We start from the raw sequence: 26,201 nt of genomic DNA on the forward strand, positions 1-26,201 counted from the left end.
CCAACACTGACATATGATCAACTGAAATCTGGATTAAATTCAATTTAATTCATTAAAGAGAACTGCACAAACATGTCTTCATAATCTTTCATATTCAGGACTCTCTGAACCCATAATTATATGGAAACACTGCACTTAGCTCAGATCAGGATTTCAAAACTGAATATGCATTGGCAGCATTTTGCTTTGTGCTCTTATGCTGAAATTTTAATATGATGCATTTTCAGAAACCACAGTAAGAGTTGCAATTTGATCTTTCTGTTAATTGATCTCTTTATAGCTTCATAAACTGATGTGGAACAGCCCAGTTTATACCGTTAGCTCTCTTTGGGATGGTATTGCAATATTCTCATGAACTAATCCAATGTAACAAATAGAAATAATTAATGAGGCAGACATAGAACATAGAACATAGAACAGTACAGCACAGAACAGGCCCTTCGGCCCTCAATGTTGTGCCGAGCCATGATCACCCTGCTCAAACCCACCCTATACCTGTAACCCAACAACCCCCCCCCTTAACCTTACTTTTTTATTAGGACACTACGGGCAATTTAGCATGGCCAATCCACCTAACCCTCACATCTTTGGACTGTTGTGCAATGCTTGTGCAATTTGGACATACTTGTGCAATTGGGGAGCGTTTGAGGGAGGAATGCAGCTAATGGTTAGACTTCTATATTAAAACTGGCTTAAGAATGGCAAGATACTTAATGTTTATGACTAAATCACATCAGTCACAGCAAAATGCAAGGCCATTCAGGCCATCAAGTCCGTGTCAGCTCCAGTGAAGCTATCCCTATCACTCACTTCCCTGCTCTCAATTGCAACCTTTTTAACTACTTACCCAATTCCATTTTAAATAATGTTATTTCCTCTGCTCAGTAGTTACTTGTGGTGATATACTCTATGCTCTAACAAATGGCTATGAAAAAAACCTTCCCTTTCATTCTTCTAGTGATAAATCCAATCTGTGTACCTTGCTACCAATTATTGGGAATATTCTTGCACTGGTCAACCTCTGACAACTTTTGATAATTTCTTTTTAAGGCCTCCATTAGATTTCCCTGTTCCAGTTAAAAAGCTTAATTATTGGCACCCCTTTCTTCATAACTTAAGTAATCAGATCATATATTACTATTTTAATGCAAATTCATAACAAATGGAAATTTTACATAAATCAGCATGACCTTTATGAATCTGTATGATGCAAGGAATCTTTGGTCTACATGCAATACATGGTCGATTGAGCCCAACTTAACACACTTAATGTGGAGAAGTATTTGTGCCACAATTTTTGCTGTTGATTTTCACTGGCCTCATTTTTCTTTTCTAATTCTGAAAAAGGATGTCAACCTCAAACGCTTAATCTTTTCTCCTCTTTTCAAATCTTGAAATGACCTGTGTATTTGCAACATTTAAAAAATATATATATACTATGGGCCAGGGTTTAGAAAACTCCACATCATGGAATTCACCTGACCTACAACTGTATATTTATTTTGGTTACGATGAGCATAAGGGCCTGCCTTTCAGGTGTTATTCAACAGAGGCCTACTTTTAATCAAAAACAAAGTTTATTCTACTAATTTAGTTAACATTTTTAAAAACACACACAGAAAGCATTTTATTAACTACCAACATAAATAGCCCACACAGCTGCAGTACTCTGTGTATAACCCTTTTTAAATTTCCACCTTACGCTGTTCCAATTTAATAACAAGATCCCATAAACCAGAAAACTCTTTTCAAAGTGTGGCCCAACACACAGCACTCAAGACCTGGTTTGGATGCTCTTGTGTCCCTTTCCAAATCAGCAGGTTTGAATTCCTTCTAGAAAACAGTTATTTATTTTCAAGTTATCAAATAAGCTGGAAACAGCTTTTAAACTGAAGGTAGAGAGAGACTCCAGGATACTTGTCTGTCTGAATACAGCAGCCAAATGTGAAAATGAAAGCAAAAAGACTCAGAGCCACCAAACCAAGCCCAAACCAAAATGAATGTAAAACTTAGAGCCACAGCCCAGCTCCACCCACACAATGACATCACTGAAGCCATGTGATAAGACAAACATTTCTTCAAGATACACTCCCATGGCAATATAGTCAGAGAAGGGATTTTCGAATATTAAAAGAAATATGATTTTATAGTAACATACCTATTTCAATGGAAGCTTTCCCCCTTAGAAGCAACTTAAGACACTCCACATTGTCATTTAAACAGCAGTAATGCAATGCTGTACTACCTTTGGCAGTCTGCTTATCAAGATTCCCACTGTTGGACCAAACAGGAACAAATTCATATACAGGATTTTATATCAAAAGATGATATTAAAACACTCGAGAACTACATACAATACTTGGCTTGCATTGGTGGCAATTTCCTCTTAACTATGTAAAACAAGCGTGTAAAATTATGCTTGCATTATCAGTAAGAATACCATTTTACAGGATCAAGATATTTTCCATTCCCAAACCCTGTTCTCATCCACTTGGAAAGCTGTCATCCATTTCATGGTCTAGATAGGCTAGTTAGTCAAAGATATAAATCATTGGGTAAGACTGACACTGTGGTTGCCTGCACATCCAGATGACTAGTGATCAAAATAACAGATAAGCATGAATTTTCTCAGACCTTAGTCCGAATAGCCTTGTCATCATACTTTCTAGTTTGTATAAGATCAATTTTTTAAAAACATATTTCATAATGAAGTGCTGACCTGTTCTGTACTAAAAAGTCAACTACATGGAGAGATGTTCTGTCCACCAGTCTTACAGCAAGATGTAGTGCAGTTTCTCCTTGTTCCTAGAAACATAAAGAAAAGGAAATTATCTGCAAAAGCATTTAAATACGTAGGTACAATTAAATGTACTTTTATAAAGTTATGAAACACTGGCTAATGTATGAACTTGCACCACGAGTGGTCAACTAAGAAATTAAAGTAACACATTTTACTGTGCATGCAGATTTACCGAAAAACATTTTTCAAAATTCACCACGAATTTGCAGTAAATTCATTCAGTTTACGTGCTGAATAAGGAATTGATCACAAATTCTGACTAGTTACATGTGACAAAGTACACCAGATAAGTTTAAGATTTCCAGTGTTGTTGATTCATTATAACATATTCAGGACTGCTGTCTGTATTTGTAATCAGCTTTAGCACTGCTGCCTCATGGCTCCGAGGACCCGGGTTCGATCCCGGCCCGGGTCACTGTCTGTGTGGAGTTTGCACATTCTCCCTGTGCCTGTGTTGGTCTCACCTCCACAATCAAAAAAGATGTGCAGGGTAGGTGAATTGGCCACACTAAATTGTTTCTTAATTGAAAAAAAAAGAATTGGGTACTCTAAATTTTAAAAATAAATATTTGTAATCAGCTATTTAAAAAAAAACACATTTCTCTCATCATTGTTCTGACAACTAATACTAATACTTTTATGAGAGGCTTTGGAGCAGTCTTCCAAACTGGACAGGCCTCCTGCTGCTTTAGATGAAGTGTGGTAAAGACCAATGTAGAAAGAAAAATCTTAATGAGTGATTATATGAGTGATTCAAATAAGGAAAATCATGATATGTCTCTTTTCCTCATCTGAGATGATATGGTTTCATTATAATGCCTGATTTAAAATCCTATTTGTGAATGAATAAAAATTAAATCTACACCTACAAGAATTAGACATATTAGTTTTTTTTTTAAGTCTCGATTCTTGCCACTTGCAAAATATGTCACACTTAACAACTGATTTGTCCATATATAACAATTGAATTGAAAAATAGAAAGTAGTCAGTTTTTGCTGGCTGTAGCTGGACTTGGTCAATTGGCGTCACCACTTGAACTGCTACTATTTAGAACAATCTCAAAACCAGATGGGGATGTACAAGGAAGATGCAATTTAGGGACATATGTCCTGTTGCATCAGAAATAACCTCTTACTGACTCAGAAGTGTCTTTTTAATTGCACTCCTCCATACTTAGTTGAACATTAGCCCCAGAGGTTCAGATTAGATGAGGTCACAGTTCCACCATAAAAACTACCCATGACAATCTTGATCTAGTCAGAGGAATACTACAGGAGATCAGTCAGGAACAATTTATCCAGTTCAGTCAAACTGGAACATTGTTCCCAGTTTAAATTGCTGTTGATGATTCTCTCTCAGCATTGGATCCACCAGGGGTGCCTTTCCTTTAGTATTTTTCTTTACGTGACTTCATATTTTTTTCTGAACTGAATCATTTCAAATTTCCCGCACAAGAAAGAATATTCTCTAACTTCTTCAAAGAAAGTTTAAAACAAATCTTACATGTCCATTTGCCAAAGGAATTGGGTCAGTGAGATCTACACCATCAGCGTACACCTGAATCAATGCGAAAATGTCTCTTGACTTGATTGCATCACATAGACAGCTAAGGTTGGCTGCATTGTCAGTACACTTTTTTCTCGAATATTTCCGTTCTATATATTTAGCAGTGATGTAGTCCTTCCGTGCAACCCTACAAAAGAAGAATTTTTCCCACGTCCCACCTTGTTTAATATCAGTGACAAGAAACAAGATAATTTGTTAAATACTGAATAATTATGTCAAACATAATTCCCCATATAGATCAGCATTTAAGTTTGAACTAGTCTTCATTTGCACAATCATTAAAGATGCTCCTTAAATAAAGTAATCAGGAGCAACTATTTGGGCCATGCAAAGTATGTCATAATAACAAGTCGTATTTACTTAGTGACTTTGACAAAATAAAAGTATCCTCAGGTGCTTCACAAGAAATGTTATCAGTTTCAAAATAACGGGAAAGAAGAAATATTAGAACAGGAGACGAAAAGGTAGATTTTTAGGATTGACTTAAAAGAGAGCAAGGTAGAAAAAAATTAGGAAGGGAATTACAGAATTTAAGGCCCATGCAGCTGAACAAGCAGCCACAGAAGGTGGAGCAATGAATATTGCAGATACACGCGAGGCCAATGCAGTCCAAAAGGAATTGGTGTGCTGTATTAGGGACTCAGTGCAAACACAAAGAAGAGATTACCCATTTTTTATCCGAATAGTTTTTAGAAAAAGATAAAGATTGGGGGGGGGGGGGTTTGTTAAAAAGGTTTCATTATATATAAGGAACCTATTTTAACAAAAAAGGATATCAGAAAATAACAATGCTTATCAGGAGTAAAAGAACATTTTGGAAACTACTCAAAAATGCAAAACACAGAGTACGAATGTAAAGCTAGCTGATAGTTCACGAAACAACTTTCTCCAGAATAACAATTCCCATTTTGAGACAATCTTACCAAGCTATTCAAAAATAAATCTCATGAAATAATTTTCAGAGTAACAAATTTCACAATCCCTTTGATCCCAAAAGTTTATTCAAAAGGCAAGATTTTATTATAATCCTACTTGAAAATCTCAATTCTGAAACTAATAAATAATCCAATCAGGTTTAATAGAACATAGAACAGTACAGCACAGAACAGGCCCTTCGGCCCTCGATGTTGTGCCGAGCAATGATCACCCTACTTAAACCCACGTAACCCGTATACCCATAACCCAACAATCCCCCCCCATTAACCTTACACTACGGGCAATTTAGCATGGCCAATCTACCTAACCCGCACATCTTTGGACTGTGGGAGGAAAACCGGAGCACCCGGAGGAAACCCACGCACACACAGGGAGGACGTGCAGACTCCACACAGACAGTGACCCAGCCGGGAATCGAACCTGGGAACCCTGGAGCTGTGAAGCATTGATGCTAACCACCATGCTACCGTGAGGCCCTATGATTCTGAATTCAATACAATCTGTAGTTTCCATATACAAAAATTTCTTGGTGCTCTTAATTATTTACTTCATGCAAAGAGAGCACTATTAAGGACAACTGTCATTTTTAATTTAGTAGGGAAAGCATGAAAGTGAAGCCTGATTTTCAATTCTCCATAACATAATCTGATTTGCAGAGGAATTAAGATTGCAAAAACAGCAAAATGATTTTAAAGAATAAGATATCACTTCTCAAATGATGTGAACTATTAAATTAACCATACCTATTAGTTGTAGGGTTAGCCAACTTGGAAAAAAAATTTAAGGTAGACACATTTTGCAATAATAGTGCACTCTTGGAAAAGGTATGAAAGGAAAAGCCTGCCGATTTCCAGAATCAAATGGCCTCTTCCCATACAACAACGGCAAAATTGTTATACTCACATGTCACTATTAGGATTAGGTTTAGCAGTTTTCATCCAAAGGCAAACTATCCTCCATTATCTCATTCAATGTTGCATTCCCAAATATTCGTGGCTAGCTATCAAAAATAAAAATTCTCTCATTAGATCTTGATGCATTTGCCAACCTATTAATATAAATATTAAAATAACTGAAGAGTTTGCCAGATTTAATTTCAATATGCATTGTTGAATGGACCATAAGATTGAGGCTCAGCTTGTGGGAATAAAACAGTGTAAACCCATCACATAAGCCTGCAGTACCAGACAGACATTTTAGGCACAACTGTAAGTAGATTATTTCCATTTTAAATGTATTACCATAATGTTGGGTAGAAAAGCAATAGTATATTCTTGATACATGGCCATCACTGATAATGCTAGCATTTAATGCCCAATTATAGCTGCCCTGAGCTTATGACGGAGGACCACCATTTGAACCATGCAGTAAGGTCTTCTTCTTTGTAGGGTTTCATACAATTGATTGCTCAGCTATGTAATTCAGAGAGAAGTTAAGGTTCTGTGAACTAACTGTACCCAAGAGGGAAATAATGATCCAAAACCGAAGCTGTTTAGCCTCCACAGGCAAGTGCATCTAAGATTTAAAAGAACTACAAAACCAACCTGGAGCAGCCTTTCATGACCACGGTACACCACATCATCTCGACAAGTTAACCGTGAAATATTGTGCCTAATTAATTGATGAATTGATTTGTCTTCTAACATTATCCCACAACACCTGTCATGTGGTCCATCAACGGACATGCCTTTTGTTTGTTGCATTCAATGTGCACAACATGAATGACTTTTGTATGGGGGCACTTCTTTCAGACAACTATTGCGTTACACTTTAGTTGTTGGACTAAATGTCAGGCGGTCAGCCTCTGGGAGCTACAATGGGCAGTATCATATCCATGATCCAGTAGAATCACATGGATCCAAGGCAGAATTTGATTATTGCCTCCTGATATAGGTCTGCAGTTTTAAACTGTGCTCCACTATCAAAAATGACTCAATAAAGCCAGATTCCTCTTACTAGGTGACAGTGGTGATTGCTAATACACATATTCTGAAGGCTTGTTTGTTGATAGAAGACCAGTTTTATAATTCACTTGATTGGTGTGAATAATTGCCCAAGAATAGATTTAAAAAATTGCTCTTGGTGGTTTTAATGTCATCTCAGGATATAAGAGGCTGTTGCAAGACTAAGTTCTGTATGCACATGGGAATGAAATCCTTAAATATGACAATGATTGCATCCCAAGTTAAGCAGCAGAAAACAAAATCTGACGTCAGTAAACGGGTGACTTTAGTAGCAATTTTGCACATTGGCAACATATAGAGTTGGGTTTAACATTACCTTCAATTCAGAATAGCAAAGAGAAATGTCTTTTAAGAATATAGTGTGTAATGCTGACACATTAGGAGGTCCTTGAACCAAGAAAATAGGCCAAAGGCAAGGGGCTTTCCTCAGATACTCGAGACATCATTGAAAGGTTAACCGGATGCCTCTCTCTTAGCAGATCTCAACTCGGAGAAAGCAGGCAATAAGAAAGATCAAAGGGGCTGATACTCGCACATGAGTCGAAGAACGCTCTCTGAAATAATTGAATCAGAGATGCGTTTGCAACATATCAAAGCCTCAAATGGATCACAACTGATAGATCAGAAAACACAGTTAAAGCAATGGAGTGCTTACTTCTGTGACCTGCTTAAACATCCTCCCACACCCACACCCTATTTTGAGGGGCTGTCCTAGATGACATTCACGGCAGTACACGGAGTTCAATCTGTGTTCCATCATGAGAGGAAGTTGCTACAACAATTAAAAGCAAAGTGAGCAGGGTTCCACATGTTGTGATATATATGGAACTTTTCAGAATGGATGTGGATGTAGCAATACGCTACTTCTTTGATGGATATAAAAATTCAAAGATCGGGGTTCATAAGGTTATCTTGCCAATTTAAAAGAGCAAAGGAAACATTTGTGTGTGTGGTAACTAATATGGCATCATAATTCTTTGTTGCAGGTAAAGCTCATATAATTCTCAGCAAATGAAGGTCTCTTACATAAGAACAAAGTGGGTTATTCTCAAAGTCTCATAGTTGATCAAAGTCTCATGTTTAACATGATGGCACAGATAAGGCAAGAACAGGGGCTTTTCACAGTAACTTTATTGAAGCCTACTCGTGACAATAAGCGATTTTCATTTCATTTCATTCTTGCCTTCTTTATGTGGTTCATTTTGATTCCAAGGGAGGTTTTATTTTGTGTACTGTCCTTTGGCAAATGGGATCCTGTGGGGATGGTAGGGCTGTGGATGGAGGATAATTTGGACACTATGGGGATGGAAGGGAGGGTCAAAAGATCGCAAGGATCACAATCAAATGGCGGTTTGAAGTTTTGGGCCTGACAAAAGCATTTCTGCTCCTTTTGGCCTACAAGCAGTGGAATAAAGGCATTTACTGCATGGATCCAGCCTTTCACACCACTTTTTAACCTGCTGGAATTTCAGAGGCTCAGAATTCGAGTCTCCACATAACAAAAACAAAAATCTAGTAAAAATCGAGACACATATCACATATTCAGCTCAGTAGCACAGTGGTTAGCACAATTGCTTCACAGCTCCAGATTCCCAGCTTGGGTCACTGTCTGTGCGGAGTCTGCATGTTTTCCCCGTGTGTGCGTGGGTTTCCTCCGGGTGCTCCGGTTTCCTCCCACAGTCCAAAGATGTGCAGGTTAGGTGGATTGGTCATGATAAATTGCCCTTAAGTGTCCAAAATTGCCCTTAGTGTTGGGTGGGGTTACTGGGTTATGGGGATAGGGTGGAGATGTGGGCCTGGTAGGGTGCTCTTTCCAAGAGCCAGTGCAGACTTGATGGGCCAAATGGCCTCCTTCTGTACTGTAAATTCTATAAGACTGCTTAAAATATCTCAATAGCCAACCTACATCCTGAGAGTGGGTTAGCTGGCTGCCCCATCGGAAACCAAAAAGTGGGCAGCATTAGGATTTTAATTATTTTTTAACCTCTTTAATCCAGCTCTCTTTAAGGATTAAAATTCATCACTATTATGTCTGGAGGCTGAGTTTCTTTAGCACAACTCTTCCAGAAAATATTTTTCAAAAATAATATGTTTGCTCAATGTTATAGTTAAGTCATATATCAGTTTAAGTTCCCTTTGTTTACACTACAATGTACATAACTTGTACTGCATTTAATTTGAATGCTTCTCCACTTATATTGTTTCTCTCCTTTTTCCATCTTACCTTTCTATGTTCCTCACCAACCAGTTAAGTTGGAGACCTGCCCTTAGGCTTTCATTAATTTATTATTTTTGTTTTTAATTTAGAGCATCCAATTCTTTTTTTTCCAATTAAGGGTCAATTTAGCTTGGCCAATTCACCTACCCTGCACATCGATTTTTGGATTATGGGGGTGAGGCCCACACCGACTTGGGGAAAATGTGCAAACTCCACATGGACAGTGTTTCAGGGCCGGGATAGAATCTGGGTCCTTGGCGCAGTGAGACAGCAGTGCTAACCACTGTGCCACCATGTTGTCCCAGGGTTTCATTACTGCCACTTCATACTATAACTAATCTGCAAAAGATGTGGAATTTCAACCTGTTTTGACTATTCCTCCAATTGTCTGCAGAGATTGGATTGAAACAAATTAATTAAAAAAGGACTTACCAAGAGTTCTGAAGTTCCTAATACATCTAATGTAAGGGACTGTATTCTGGAGTAGTGTACCCCCAGCTCCCTATGAATTCCAGAGCATTCAATGCATGTTAGAATTCCCAAATTAGTAGATAACCATGTAGGTTCTGTTAAATAAAATGTATCAATCAATTTCAAAATAGCACAAGCACTACTAGGATCTAATGCAGTAAAAAAAAGCAGAAACCTTCAGCACACATTTCATTGTCAATTTGACACTTGATTCAAAAAAGATAAAAATTGATTTTGGACTTGTGTAAAATTAGATGCAATTGTAAAACAGACAAATTTAATTCTCACTGAAATGTCCGAATTTATCAGCGCTTATTTTTATTCACTTAGAATACACAGTCAATATATCAATCTGACTCGAAAGAGAAAATGCTGGAAAATCTCAGCAGGTCTGGCGGCATCTGTAGGGAGAGAAAAGAGCTAACGTTTCGAGTCCAATGACAATTTGTCAAAGCTTTATGACACCCAAAATATTGGAAGGATTTGCTTCAATTGGTTGGCTTGTGGCCAATGGAATGGCCAGGGACGGTATTCAGCCTGGCAATTACCAGCCAGATCGGTTCCGGTCTGCACCGGGCCTTACAAAGAGCACTCTACTGAAGCCCACATATCTACCCTATCCCCGTAATCCAGTAAACACCACTTAAAATTTTTTGGACACTAAGGGCAATTTAGCATGGCCAATCCACCCAACCCGCACATCTTTGGAATGTGGGAGGAAATTGAGCACCCGGAGGAAACCCACGCAGATACAGGGAGAACGTGCAGACTCCGCACAGACAGTGACCCAGCCAGAAATTGAACCTGGGTCCCTGGAGCTGTGAAGCATCTGTGCTAATCGCTATGCTACCGTGCTGCCCACGGTGGCATAGTAATGAAAACCACTACAAGCTTAAAAAAAAAGATAACATCCACTGTTCATCATCATTTTACACCCCTCTTTCCCGTCTGTATTTGTTTGTGTGTGTATATATATTGGAGGTTGGAACGCAGGGAGGTTAAAGGGGCGGGGGCAGGGTTAGAGATTAGATAGCAGTTAACCAGTTGTATTTGTTGCCTATTTAATTATAGATATTGTTAATAATAAAAAGTTAATGGTATTTTAACTTTACAAACCTGGTGACAATAGTTATTGGGCAGCCAAAGACCTCGAGTATTTTAAAATTAAAATAAATTTCAACAGTGTCGCGACTCCGAGTGAGTGGGGTCTGGAATTGACCACGCAGTGGCCCCAGGGTGTTGCAATACCTTTGTATAGCAAAATGTTGCAGACTTGAGCCTCATGATGAGTATAAGATCTAGATTCACACTGATGCGAGTAAGCCATTGTTAGAGAGCCAACATTGGATTGTATTAAATAATCCTATCTGCTTGGTGATGTTAAGATTCCACTGTAATTGTCAAAGAGGAGAGTTCTCCTGTGCTCTAACCAACATTACTCCCTGAAGACATACCATTAAAAACAGATTAGCTGGTCATTCTTTGCTATTACAAATGTACTAAAATGAAGGGTAGGGAAATACCATTAAGTGAGTCAACCCTGCCCTCATCTCAGCAAGAATATCATGATTAAATCCTGCCCACCTCTTCCCTCATACTTGTTCACCAGATTCACCCGAGAAAGGAGCTACGCTCCTAAAGCTAGTGATTCTAAACAAACCTGTTGGACTTTAACCTGGTGTTGTAAGACTTGTGATTGTGCCCACCGCAGTCCAACACAGGCATCTCCACATCATACTTGTTGGATGTTGTTAGTGCCAAGCCAAACTAAGTACTTGTAAATATATATTTTAAAAATAAATTTAGAGTACCCAATTATTTTTTCCAATTAAGGGGCATTTTAGCGTGGCCAATCCGCCTACCCTGCACATCTTTGGGTTGGGAGGGTGAAACCCACGCAGACACGGGGAGAATGTGCAAACTTCACACGGACAGTGACCCAAGGCCGGGATTGGAAGCCAGGTCCTCAGCGCCGTAGGCAGCAATGCTAACCACTGTGCCGCCCCAGTACTTGTAAATATTAACTGTAAATGGTGGTTGTTACAAATCGGTGACCACACTGACGCCCCCTCTAATCTCATGTGTTGCCTCCATTGCCCCCACTCCCCAAGGGCTGCCATCACCGCAGGACTTGCAGAGTACCGAGACGGCGAAAATGGCAAGGGCACCTTCAGTAAGGCCTCCAAACTCGTACCCTTACAGGATGCCACTTCCACTCGCTCCCACACCAACACCCCCCCCCCCCCCCCACCCCCCCCACCCCCCCCCCACCCACATCCTGACCATCGATATTTGGATTTGTTTATTGTCACGTGTACCGAGGTACAGTGAAAAGTATTTTTCTGCAAGCAGCTCAACAGATCATTCAGTACATGGGAAGAAAAGGGAATTAAACAGAATTCAAGAAAATACATGAGAATACATAATAGGGCAACACAATATATACAATGTAACTACATAAGCATTGGCATCGGATGAAGCATACATGGGTGTAGTGTTAATGAGGTCAGTCCATAAGAGGGTCATTTAGGAGTCTGGTGACAGTGGGGAAGAAGCTGTTTTTGAGTCTGTTCGTGCGTGTTCTCAGACTTCTGAATCTCCTGCCCGATGGAAGAAGTTGGAAAAGTGAGTAAGCCGGGTGGGAGGGATCCTTGATTATGCTGCCTGCTTTCCCCCGGCAGCGGGAGGTGTAGATGGAATCAATGGATGGGAGGCAGGTTCGTGTGATGGACTGGGCGGTATTGACGACTCTCTGAAGTTCCTTGCGGTCCTGGGCCGAGCAGTTGCCATACCAGGCTGTGATGCAGCCCGATAGGATGCTCTCTATAGTGCATCTGTAAAAGTTGGTAAGGGTTAATGTGGACATGCCGAATTTCCTTAGTTTCCTGAGGAAGTATAGGCGCTGTTGTGCTTTCTTGGTGACAGCGTCGACGTGAGTGGACCAGGATAGATTTTTGGTGATGTGCACCCCTAGGAATTTGAAACTGCTCACCATCTCTACCTCGGCTCCGTTGATGCTGACAGGGGTGTGTACAGTACTTTGCTTCCTGAAGTCGATGACCAGCTCTTTAGTTTTGCTGGCATCGAGGGAGAGATTGTTGTCGTTACACCACTCCGCTAGGTTCTCTATCTCCCTCCTGTATTCGGACCCGTCGTTATTCGAGATCCGGCCCACTATGGTCGTATCGTCAGCAAACTTGTAGATGGAGTGGAACCAAGTTTTGCCATGCAGTCGTGTGTGTACAGGGAGTAGAGTAGGGGGCTAAGTACGCAGCCTTGCGGGGCACCGGTATTGAGGACTATTGTGGAGGAGATGTTGGTGTTCATTCTTACTGACTGTGGTCTGTTGGTCAGAAAGTCAAGGATCCAGTTGCAGAGTGGAGAGCCAAGTCCTAGGTTTTGGAGCTTTGATATGAGATTGGTTGGGATTATGGTGTTGAAGACGGAGCTGTAGTCAATAAATAGGAGTCTGATGTAGGAGTCCTTGTTTTCGAGATGCTCTAGGGATGAGTGAAGGGCCAGGGAAATGGCGTCTGATGTGGACCGATATGTTGGCCGCCCAGTAATAGTTAACTCGGGAGGGCCAAGTCCCCCTCTCCGCGACCCCGTTCCAGGAGTGCCTTCTTTACTCTCAGAATTTTACCCACCCACACAAAACCCGATATCGCCACGTTCATTTTCCTGAAAAAAGCCTTTGGCAAAAATTGAAATATATTGAAAAAAAGAGCAGTCTCGGAAGGATCGTAACCTTTACCGTCTGGACCCTCCTCGCCAGCGGGAGCATGTCCCATCTGTGAAAATCTCTTTTCATTTGATTCACCGCTTTGCCCAGATTTAACTTATCAAGCTGCCCCCACCCTTAGCCACTTTAACCCCCAGATATCTAAAACTCCTCTCGACCACTCCCAGTCACCTTTCCTGCCCCCGTGCCTGGATCACGAACAACTCGCTCGTCCCCATATTTAACTTGTGACCTGAAAATCGCCCAAATTCTCAGAGTATCTTCCAACATGTCTAGCTCCGCCCGCTCAGTTTTCTCCCTATGGGCTCGAATCGAAATAAATCCCCCCTGATAACTGCTTTCGATGCCTCCCAAACCACTCCTGCTGTAGTCTCTCCCGTATCATTGTTTTTTATGCAGCCCTGGATGACCTCCCTCACTCTCTCACAGATCTTAGCGTCCGCTAGCAGCCCGGCATCTAATCTCCACTGCGGGCATTGAGACTTTCCTGTGCTTGCCCGTAGGTCTACCCAATGTGGCACATGGTCTGACACCACAATTGCCGAGTAACAGTGTCCTGCACCCCCGCTAACAGTGTTTTATCCAGTGCAAAAAATCTATCCTGGAGTATACCTTGTGCACATGGGAGTAAAATGATTTTTCCTTGCTCCTTGGCCTCCCAAATCTCCACAGATCCACCCCTCCCATGCGCTCCATGAATCCCGCAATTCCTTCGCCATTGCTGATACTTTCCCTGACCTAGAACTCGACCGGTCCAGTCTCGGATCCAGGACCGTGTTGAAATCACCCCCGATAACCAGCCGGTGCAAGTCCAGGTCAGGGATCTTTCCCAGCACCTTCCTAACAAACATGGCATCATCCCAGTTTGGGTCGTATATATTTACCAGCACCACTGCCATCCCCTCCAGCTTCTCACTGCCCATAATAAGTTGACCCTCTGGGTCTGCCTCTATCCTCCCCACCTCAAATGCCACCCTCTTGTTAATCAGAATGGCACCCTCCCCTTGTTTTAAAGTCCAGTTCCGAATGAAACACCCGTCCGACCCATCCCTTCTTCAATCTGAATTGGTCTCCCAGCTTCAAGTGTGTCTCCTGTAGCATGGCCACATCCGCTTTTAATAGTCTCAGGTGTGCGAACACACGGGCCCTTTTGACCGGCCCATTAAGTCCACGATCATCCCACGTAACCAGTCTGGTCGGGGGGGCTCTCATCCCCTCCCCTATCAGCCATGACCTTTCCTAGGCCAGCCCTTAGCCCATGCCTCGCACCTCCCTTGGTCCGCCCCTTGAAAGCTACCGCCCTCTGCTCTCCAATCCCACGAAAGTCCCTTATTCGTCAGCAGTCCCCTCCCCCCACTCCATCTCTCCTCAGCTCTCTTCCCGCTTTGCTGCCGTTAACTAGCTATCCAGCTAGCCGAGTAGCTCTTGCATTCTACCACTTGCATTCTACCACTTGCCGCATCTCCTCCTCCTCTCCCCCCCCCCCCCCCCCCCTCACCTCCCAACATAAGTTCTCAACACAGTGACATTAAACACAGAAAGCAAACAAACAATCCCCCGAGGCCCAGGCACAGAGGCCCACCACCCCTCCCATAACAGAATCTTTTCTATCCCATCACCAAACAGAACCAAAACAATAGAAGAGGTAGGAAAAAAATTATGCATGCAGAAACTCAACCATCTTTTTTCCAACAGAGAAAAAACATCGCAACTCAAAACCCTTTTCACTGCAATTCGGCACATACAACAACAAATCAAAATCAAGCAGAAAAAACCCTTCTCTTCCCGAAAGTCGCACCTTAAATTACAGAATTGAAAGGCTGAGGTTTTTCCAGACAAAGAAAGAACCGCATAAAACTCCTCCCCCCCCACCCCCCCCCTCCCCCCCCCCCCCCCCCCCCCCCCCCCCCCCCCCCCACTTCTTATAAAAAACCCAGTCCACCACAGTTTAGGTTTTAAAGTCTTTATGCATCCACCAAGTTCTTGTCTTTCATAAAGACCTCCACCTCTTCTGGCGAGTCAAAGTATAGCTCCCGGTTCTCGTAGGTCACCCAGAGACGGGCTGGGTAGAGCAGTCCAAATTTTATGTCTTTCGCATACAGGGTAGCCTTGACTTTATTAAAATTCAACCTCCTCTTTGCAAGCTCTGCTCCCAATCCTGATGCACCCAGATTTCTGACTCTTCCTAGGTGCACCGGTTCGTCTGCCTCGCCCACTTCATAATACGTTCCTTATCCAGGAACTGATGCAGCTGAACCACAATCGCCCTCGGGGACTCACGACCCTGGGGCTTACGCATGAGAGCCTGATGGGCCCGGTCCACCTCCAATGGCTTGGGGAACGAACCTCCCCCCATCAGCTTCTCCAGCATCTTCCCCACATATGCACCGACATATGATTCTTCCCTTCCCTCTGGCAGACCGGCGATCAAGATATTCTGTCTGCTAGAACGATTCTCCAGGCCTTCCATCTTCTCCAACAGCCACTTCTGTAGAATGCCAATTTCCATTGCCATTATTGTGGACTCCTCCTCTCGTTCCATCGCCTGCTGCTGCAGCTTTTGACTCTCCTGTCCCTAAGTCTTCATTTTCCCCTCCACCCGGTCGAATACTCCCTTTAAATCGAGGCCACGGCTTGGATAAGGTCCTCAGCACACTCCGAGATGCTGGGCAAACTTGCCATCCAAGTATTCGACCAACTGGTCCATCGTCCATTGGGCAGACGCAGCCGAACTTTGCCTCATTGTCACTGATTTCTCCCACATATGCCTCCTTTTTAAGGATCTACACAACAGCAGGTTTTAATCCCGGAGGGTTGCGGATCTGGAGGAGATTACAGAGATAGGCAGAGAGGAGGACATGGAGGGATTTGAAAATAAGGATGAGAATTTTAAAATCAAGGCATTGCTTGAAGGGTGCCTAAGTAGGTCAACAAGTAGAGGGGAGTTAGGGAAATGGAATTTGGGACGAGAAAAGAAGCAGGTAGTTGAGGTTTAGGTGACCTCGTTTATAGTGGGCAGAATAGGAGATCAGCAAGGAACGTGTTGGAAGTCAAGTCTTGAGGTAATGAAGATATACCCAGCAACAAATGAGCTGAGACAGGGGTGAAGTCAGGCAATGTTATGAAGATGAAAGTAGTCACTCTTGATGGTGGCATGAATAGGAGATCAGAAGCTTATCTTGGGGTCAAATGTGACACCAAGGTTGTTTAATCTCAGACTGAGGCAAAAATGAAGTTGCTGACTTATATCGGGATGTGAGCTGTGAAGCCTTCAGTGAGAGATGGATTGGCGCTAGCCAACGGTTGTCGAGGGGAGCAGTGCGGCGACTCTCGACCTCCAGGTCAGGGCTGAGGGCGAGCGGGCAACCAACCAAAGAATGAACAGAGGCCAGGGCAGACCAGATAAAGGCAGCACCCAGCAGCAGCCGGCCAGGAGAATACACGGCCGGCAAGGCTTGAGGCCCAGTCACCCAAGCAAGAGGTGAGCAGTCGGGAGGTGCAAGGGCCAGGCAATGGGAAACAATCTTTTGTCAACGGGTACTCTAACTGGAGAAATGTTGGAATTCCAATTAGCCTGGCGAATCCACCTACCCTGCACACCTTTGATTGTGGGACCCACATAAACATGGGGAGAACGTGCAAACTCCACAACAGTGACCTGGGGCCGGGATCAAACCAGAGTCCTCGGCGCCGGAGTCAGCAGTGCTAACCACTGCACCACCATACTGCCCGAAAGAGGTAGTTTTTTTTTTACCCTATCTTGAATATCAGTGAACCTGACAAGCTTCTCAAAGAGCAGTTGAAAAGTTATAAATAATACAGCTCAGGGAAGACCAAATTTTCAACGCACAAAGCCTGTGATGACTTCATCACTATAATGGCAGAGCGGCTCAGAAACCAAATAACTAATAAGGTCAAGATGCCAAATACTATTGCATAATAGCTAATGCAACCCCAGATAAGATTAATTTTAAGATATGTGACCAGCGGACGTCCGTTGAGGCCATGGTGTGAGTGGTCGCACATTTGGTGGCTACCCCTCGCGGTGGAGTTTTCAGACCGTTTCCCCAGCTGACGGGCGGATTGTTTTTAAAAAAAATAATTTTTATTGAAATTTTTACAAAATATAAACTCAACTCTATTAACAAAACAACCGCGGTAACACCCCAAGAACAATTCCCACCCAACTTCAAAAGCAACTACAAACAAAAGGGAAAGAGATAGCACCCGCCACATCCCACAGACCCATGTACACAGTTCTCCCTCCCTCCCTCCCCCGGGTTGCTGCTGCTGCCGGTCTATTTCCCTACCGTTCCGCCAGGAAGTCCAGGAAAGGCTGCCACCGCCTAAAAAACCCTTGTACTGATCCCCTCAGGGCAAATTTCACCTTCTCCAATTTGATGAACCCTGCCATATCATTGCTCCAGGCCTCCACGCTTGGGGGCCTCGCATCCTTCCACTGAAGAAGAATCCTCCGCCGGGCTACTAGGGACGTAAAGGCCAGAACACCGCCCTCTTTCGCCTCCTGCACTCCCGACTCCACTGCAACCCAAAAAATTGCGAGTCCCCAGCCTGGCTTGACCCTGGATCCCACCACCCTCGACACCGTCCTTGCTACCCCCTTCCAAAACTCCCCCAGCGCTGGGCACGCCCAAAACATATGGGCGTGGTTCGCTGGGCTCCCGAGCACCTAGCACACCTGTCCTCGCCCCCAAAAAACCTACTCATCCTCGTCCTAGTCATGTGGGCCCTATGCAGCACCTTGAACTGTATGAGGCTAAGCCTCGCACAGGAAGAGGAGGAATTCACCCTTTCCAGGGCATCCACCCACGTCCCCTCCTCAATCTCCTCACCCAGCTCCTCTTCCCATTTACCCTTCAGTTCCTCCACGAGGCCTCGTCTACTTCCTGCATTACCCGGTATATGTCCGAAATCCTCCCTCCTCCAACCCACATCCCCGAGAGCAACCGATCCCGCACCCCTCGTGGGGGCAGCAAGGGGAACCCCTCCACCTGCTGCCTGGCAAATCCCCTCACCTGCATGTACCTAAACATGTTCCCCGGGGGGAGCCCAAACTTCCCCTCCAACTCCCCAGGCTCGCTAACCTCCCCTCCACAAACAGGTCCCTCAACCTCCTAACCCCTGCCCTGTGCCAACCCAGAAATCCGCCATCAATGCTCCCTGGGACAAACCGATGGTTCCCCTGTATCGGGGCCTCCATCGAGCCCCCCACTTCTCCCCTGTGCCGTCTCCATTGCCCCCATATTTTGAGGGTAGCCGCCACCACCGGGCTCGTGGTATACCTCGTTGGAGGGAGCGGCAACGGCGCCATTACCAGCGCCTCCAGGCTCGTGCCCACACGACGCCACCTCCAACCTCTTCCATGCTGCCCCTTCCTCGTCCATTACCCACTTACGCACCATCGCTGCATTGGCAGCCCAATAGTACCCACAGAGGTTGGGCAACGCCAGCCCCCCCCCATCTCTGCCTCGTTCCAGGAACACTCTTCTCACCCTCGGAGTCCCATGCGCCCACACAAATCCCGTGATACTCCAGTTGACCCTCCTAAAAAGGCCTTCAGGATAAGGATGGGGGGCACTGGAACAGGAACAAAAACCTCGGGAGCACCGTCATCTTAACGGACTGCACCCTCCCCGCCAGTGACAGCGGTAACATATCCCACCTCTTAAACTCCTCCTCCATCTGCTCCGCCAACCTTGTGAGGTTGAGCTTGTGCAGGGCCCCCCAGCTCCCAGGACCCCATGGTACCTGAAGCTCTTCCCTGCCTGCTTCAATGGGAGCCTAACAATCCCCTCCTCTTGATCCCCCGGATGCACCACGAACTCACTCTTGCCCAGGTTCGACTTATACCCCGAGAAACCTCCAAATTCACTAAGAATCCTCACCACCTCCGGCATCCCCCCCACCGGGTCCGCCACATACAGCAACAGGTCGTCTGCATACAGCGACACTCGATGCTCCTCCCTACCCCAGACGGGTGGATTGTTTGATTGAAAAGGTGCAGGAGGGGTGGAGGAAGATGTCCCAGCGGAGGATGGATTCGTGGACCAGAAGTGGCCGAAAAAGGGAACAGTTGGTGAAACAGTGGCGCCTGTGAAGATAGCGGAGGGTCAGGGACCAATCCTACCCGCTCAGTGGTTGACAGAGTAGCTGGTGGGCTTCCTGAACGAGAAGATAACCCAGCAGAGGAAGGAGAACGGAGGACCTGGCCAGGGTGGTGGACCTGATAAAGGACGGGTTCGATCACTTGGAGATGAGGTAGAGGCCCAGGACCAGTGGATCCAGAAGGTGGAGGAGGTGGTGGGGGAGCACGAGGAGCAGCTTGCCTCGATGGCAGTGGAGATTGGGTTAATGCGGGATCAACAGAGGCGGCTGTAGGAGTAAGTTGAGTACCTTGAGAATCGGTCTCGCAGGATTGTGGGGCTACCGGAGGGCAGTGAGGGAGCGGACGACGGCGCGTATGTAGCTCGGATGTTTGAGAAGCTGCTGGGAAAGGGGGCACTTGCATGGCCTTTGGAAGTGGACTAGGCGCACAGGGCGCTGATGAGGAAGCCGTAGGGGAACAAGCCGCCACAGGCGATGGTGGTGCGCCTGCTCCGATTCTTGGACAAAGAACAGATTTTGAGGTCCAGGCACATGGGCGGGCAATGAGCTCCGTGTGTACCAGGACCTGTGCGTGGAGCTGGCCAAGAGGAGTGTGAGCAATAAGATGAAGGCGGCCCTCTTTAAGAAGGGGGTGAAATTTGGAATGTGGGATGCTGGGCATCATTACCGGAGGCTACCAAGCTAGCTGGGTGGGCTAGTACACGGAGGTGCAGAGGGGGTGGGCAGTTGGTTAGTGAGGGGGGTTGGGAGTTTGTGTGGGGGGGGGGGGACTGCTGACAGGGGAGGGGTTTCTAAAAGGTGGTATGGGGTGGGTCAATGGCAGTGGGCGCCAGAGGGAACCCACTGGCTGATTATGGGGATTTTAATAGGGTTCTGGAACCATGGCTGGATCGCCGAGCTCGAGGTCAGGAAGTATGTCGGCAGCAGCGAAAGAGCTAAGTGAGTTTATGGAGCACATGGGGGGAGGCACATGGGGGGAGGCGCGGGCGGAAGATCCGTGGACGTTTGGGAGGTTTGGGAAGCAGAACGCAAAGGAATTTTCATTCTTTTCCCACATGTACAGGGTCTACGCCCAAATTGACTTTCTTGTTTTAGATAAGACGCTCCTGACGGGGGTGGCGAATGTGGAGTACACTGTGATAGTGGTATCAGATCATGCCCTGCTTGGTGGACTTGCGGGTGGGAAATGGAGGCTTGATGTGGTGCTGTTGCCAGATGAAGAGGTGTGTGAGCGGGTGAGGGAGGCCATTCAGGGGTATGTGGAGATAAATGATACGGGGGAGGTCTCGGCGGTCACGGTAAGTGAGGCATTGAAGGCAATGGCCAGTTCATATCGTTCTGGGCTTAGAGGGAGAAGGCGGAGCGGATGAAGATGGAAAGGTCAGTGGAGGAGATCCTGCAGGTGGACAGGAGGTATGCATAAGCCCCGGGGCTGTTGAAGGAGTGGCAGAATGTGCAGATTGAGTTTGGGTTGTTCACCATGGGGAAGGTGGTGGGGCAGTTGAGAAGGGCGGTGTATGAATATGGTAAGAAGGCGAGCAGGGTGCTGGCGCACCAGTTGAGGAAGCAGGAGGCAGCAAGGGTGATCTGGAAAGTGAAGGACAGAGGGGGAACGCAGTTTTGGACCCGGTGGGGGTGAATGGGGTGTTTAGGGATTTTTACAGTAGGCGATATGAGTCAGAACCCCCAACCGGGATGGAGGGGATGAGGCGGTTTTTAAGATGGGTTGGAGTTCCCAAGGGTGGCAGAGGAACTGGTGGAGGGCCCGAGGGCCCAATTGGGATGGTAGAATTGGTGGAAGGGCTGGAGGCGATGCAGACGGGCAAGACCCAGGTCTCCACGGATACCCAGTGGAGGTCTATAAAAGAAGGTTCTCAGGGGTTCTGGGGCATTTGTTGGTAAGGGTGTTTAATGGGGCAATGAAGCAAGGGGTGCTCCCCCCGACAATGCCACAGGCCTCACTCTCTCTCATTCTGAAGCAATTTAAGGATTCGGAGCAATGTGGGATGCACAGGCTGATCTCCCTGTTAAATGGGGATGCCTAGTCAATGGGCAAGATCTTGGCCTCTAGAATTGAGGATTATGTGCCAGCGGTGATAGGGGAGGACTAGACAGGGTTCGTTAAGGGGAGGCATCTGGCGGCAAATATTAGGAGATTGTTAGTGGTGCAGATGAGGGGGGAACTTTAGAAGGTGGGATGCTCTCCCATTTTCATTGGCGGGAAGGGTTCAGACAGTGAAGATGCCAGTCCCTCCAGAGGTTCTTGTTTGTTTTCCAGAGTTGGAGGAGGAGTTTGAGCTGCCCGGTGGGAATGGGTTCCTCTTCCTGTAGGTGAGGGACTGTGCGGAGACAGGTATCGACTTTCCCGCACATCCCACCCCCAGGGGTTACAGGATAATGTATTGTCGAAAACAGAAGGAGAGGAGGAGGTGGTATCGGAGCTGACCGAATGGGAGGGAGCCCTGATAGGGGAGGTGAAGGCTGGGTTGTGGGAGGACTCCCTGAGGCGTGTCCTCGCATCCTCGTCGTGTGCCGGGCTTAGCCTCATACAATTTAAGGTAGCGCACATGGCGGTGGCCCGGATGAACAGGTTATTTGAAGGGATGGAGGATAGGTGTGGGCGGTGTGCGGGTGGGCCTGTGAATCATGTCGATATCTTTTGGGCATGTCCAAGGCTGAGGGGATTCCGGTAAGGATTTGCTGACGTCATGTTGGAGATACTGAAGATAAGAGTGGTTCCGAGTCCAGAGGTGGTGATTTTTGGTGTGTCAGAAGACCCGGGAGTCCAGGGGTGAGAGAGGTTGATGTCTTGGCCTTTGCCTCCCTGGTAGGCCGGAGATGGATTTTATTGACACGATGGACTCGAAGTGGGTCAGTGAAATGGCTGAGTGCTGGGTTTCTCCGGCATGAGAAGATCAACTTCACCCTGAGAGGATTAATGATAGGGTTTGCCTGGAGGTGGCAGCAATTTAGCAATTTCTTTAGGAAAAATTAAGGGGGGGGGGGGTGTTTAAAAAGGGACGGCATGGGGGGTTGGCTAAGGTGGGAGAAGGTTAGTGGGAAATTGGGATTGGGGAGTTGTTTATGCAAGCCATGTTGGTTGGGTTTTGTTGTGAGTCGGGTGTGTGTTATTCATTTTGTTCTTTTCATATCTTGTTTAAACTGTTAAAATTATAAATGCTTTAATAAAAATATTTTTAATAATATGTGACCAGCGATGGGAACAATTTCTATGTTTTGTCCAGCTACAGTCCCACACGTCTGAGAGCCGGGAGACACCCGTTTTAGAAATCATCACAAATATAAGTTTGGACATCAAAAATTGTCATGGGCAGAGCTTCGATAATGCCAAAAATATGGAAGGAAAATATTCCGGTCTACTGAACAATGAAAGCTCCTGTGCATTATTCATCCTGTGTTCCAGTCACTCCTTGAGTTTAATCTGCAATGCAGCAGTTGAATTGTGTGAGACAGCCGTACATATTTTTGACTTTTTTTTTTCAAAACTTGTATGCCTTTTTTTCGGTTTCCACCCATTGGTGGAATATGTTGCAATCAAGCTTGGAGTAGGCACATGGAAACCATGATACGGTCAAAGATATTGTGACACCAGATGGTCCACTCGTGCAGTTGCTCTTTTGGTTTTGAGAATGAACGTTGCCGATATAATACAATACTGATCAGACATCGCCACATTAAAATCAGAGAAAACACGTGACAGCTGAATCAAAATCCTCAGCAGAGAATTGTGAAAAGTGCAATATTGTAGTTTTTAGGAACGGTTTACTTCAAAGATGCAATGCCGTCAACAAATCGCTGCAAAATGTTGAACCAGAGCCGCAGCGAGGGAGGGCTGGCATTGCCGAGTCTGATCAAATACTACTGGGCGGCTAACATAGCCATGATAAGGAAGTGGATGCTGGGTACGGGATCTATCTGGGAGCAGGTGGAGGCGGCTTCGTGCAGGGACACCAGTTTGGCAGCCTTGCTCACGGCTCCCCTACCGCTGTCGCCGGCCAGGTACTCCACCAGCTCGGTAGTGGGGGCGGCCCTGCGGATATGGGGGCCAGTGGAGGAGGCATGTAGGGGAGGTGGGTGCGTCTGTCTGGGCTCCAATATGTGATAACCATCGATTTGCCCCCGGGAACATGGATGGAGGGTTTCGAACATGGCGGCGGGTGGGGGTGAGCGCTATGTTCCTGGAGGGGAGCTTTGCGAGATTGAGGGGCTTGGAGGAGAAATTTGGGCTAGTAAGGGGAAATGACTTTAGGTACTTACAGATGTGGGATTTTGTCCACAGACAGGTCCCATCCTTCCCACACCTCCCGCCAATAGGGATCCAAGACAGAATAGTCTCTAGAGGAGAAGGAGGAGAGGGTAGAGTCTTGAATATTTACAAGGTGCTCATGAAGGGGGAAGAGTCCCAGACGGAGGAACTGAAACTCAAATGGGAGGAGGAGCTTGGCAGGGAGATGGCGGACAGGCTGTGGGCAGAAGCCCTGAGTAGGGTAAACTCATCCGCAACATGTGCCAGGCTTGGCCTGATTCAATTTAAGGTCGTTCACCGGGCCCACATGATGGTAGCTCGGATGAGCAAATTATTTGGGGTAGAGGACAAGTGCGCTAGATGCGCGGGAGGACCAGTGAACCACATTCACATGTTTTGGGGATACTGGGAGGGATTTGTGGGGATCATGTCCCGGGTGCTAAAAACAAGGGTGGCGATGAGTCCAAGGGTGGCAATTTTCGGGGTTTCGGAAGACCCGGGAGTACAGGGGGAGAAAGAGACCGATGTTCTGGCCTTTTCTTCCCTAACAGCCCAGCGGCGAATACTGCTGGCATGGAGGGACTCAAAACCCCTGAAGACCGAACTATGGCTTTCGGACATGTCAAGTTTTCAGAGTATGGAAAAAATTAAGTTCGCCTTGAGGGGATCTGTACTACGGTTCGCCCAAAGGTGGCAACCATTCATCGGCTTCTTCGCGGGAGAGTGAACGTCAGCGGGGGGGGGGGATTAGAGTAGAGTAGGAGGGATACATAGGCGGGTAGTGCCTATGGGAGAGGAGCGGGTTTGTGCAGTATGGCGTGATTGAAATATTGGTTTTACGTTGATGTTTGCACTTTTTTTTTGTTGTTATCTGTAACTGTTTACAATGCCGAAAAATACCTCAATAAAATTGTTTGTTAAAAAAAATGTTGAACTAACTTTATTGAATGCTTCACAATTATTAGCCTCAGTTAGAAGTTTTGTCATGGAAGTTCGAAATGACTGTAACTCAGTACAGTAGAATCAGAGGCACTAACATTAACAAAGCATACAGATCCCTCTGATGATGAGAAGCGTACAAGACAAAGTTATTTTTTGATTATACTAGAAATACTTTAAAAGGGAAAGGGAAGATCTCAGTTGAGACTGTCAATGTTATTTGTGACATGGTACAATTGCATAGAAGAAGTGAATCTCTGAAGAAAACCTTTTAATTATTTTGTGTGTTTTTCAACAAAGATTTTGGGCGCGAATGCTCAGAGCTGCTGCAGCAAGAGATTAATTGAACTTTATTGAGAGGACATGGACAAAATTATTTTTTAAGATTAAGTGAAACAATTCATTAATTTCACCAATATTGATGAGCTCAGTGCTTCAAGATCACTAGCTAACTTGTATATGGTTGTATGTGATGGTTTGTAGTCAACCTTTCCAAATGCAGAAACCACTGTGAAAATATTTTTAACAATACTTGTCACAAATACTTCTGGTGAACATTCTTTCTCTGTATTGATAATAATAAAAAATTATCTGTGAAGTATGATGAATCAGGAACATTTGACAAGTTCAACAATACCGACCAATGAAAATGCATCCTTATGGACTTCCGATGGCAGCCATGGAGGAGTAGGTCACACATTTGATAGCTCCCGCCTGTGACGGACTTTTGGACCATTTTCCCCCGTTTTTTTCCGGATTTTATGGGATAATTCAGTGAAGAGTGAGACAGCGAGGAGAAATTCCTCTCCAGTGTATGGAGAATTGGACCAGAAGTGGCCCTGTGAGAAGACAAAGTCCTATAAGGAAGACGCAAGCAGAGCTGGCAACGCAGGTAAAGCATGGCGAAGAGCAAGGGCCGCGGGGCGACGGCACAGAAGTCGACGGAGCAGCTGGTGAAGATTTTCGAAGATTGCTTTGCCAAGCTGAAGGACATGCTGGACCCGATCAAGGCTTCGATTGATCAAGTGGTGCAGTGTCAAGAGACCCACGGAAGAGCGATCTAGGAGGTGGAGAAAAAGGTGTCCGAGCACGAGGAATACATAACTGTGCTGGAGACCAAGGTGGAGATGATGAATGACCACCAGAAAAGAATGCAGGAGAAGCTGGAGGA

At 45.4% G+C, this 26,201-nt stretch overlaps 1 protein-coding gene across 1 annotated transcript in view; it reads right to left on the reverse strand.

The window, feature by feature from the left end:
• Positions 1–26,201, reverse strand: part of asap2a (ArfGAP with SH3 domain, ankyrin repeat and PH domain 2a) — a 211,872-nt gene that overhangs the window by 39,731 nt on the left and 145,940 nt on the right. Inside the window, 7 exon segments of the mRNA XM_038800288.1 lie at positions 2,159–2,274; positions 2,720–2,805; positions 4,305–4,494; positions 6,207–6,235; positions 6,237–6,299; positions 6,752–6,754; positions 9,918–10,051. Of these exon segments, the coding sequence (XP_038656216.1) occupies positions 2,159–2,274; positions 2,720–2,805; positions 4,305–4,494; positions 6,207–6,235; positions 6,237–6,299; positions 6,752–6,754; positions 9,918–10,051 (621 nt within the window).

Source organism: Scyliorhinus canicula, chromosome 6, assembly GCF_902713615.1.
Source record: "Scyliorhinus canicula chromosome 6, sScyCan1.1, whole genome shotgun sequence".
In the NCBI taxonomy this organism is placed as follows: domain Eukaryota; kingdom Metazoa; phylum Chordata; class Chondrichthyes; order Carcharhiniformes; family Scyliorhinidae; genus Scyliorhinus; species Scyliorhinus canicula.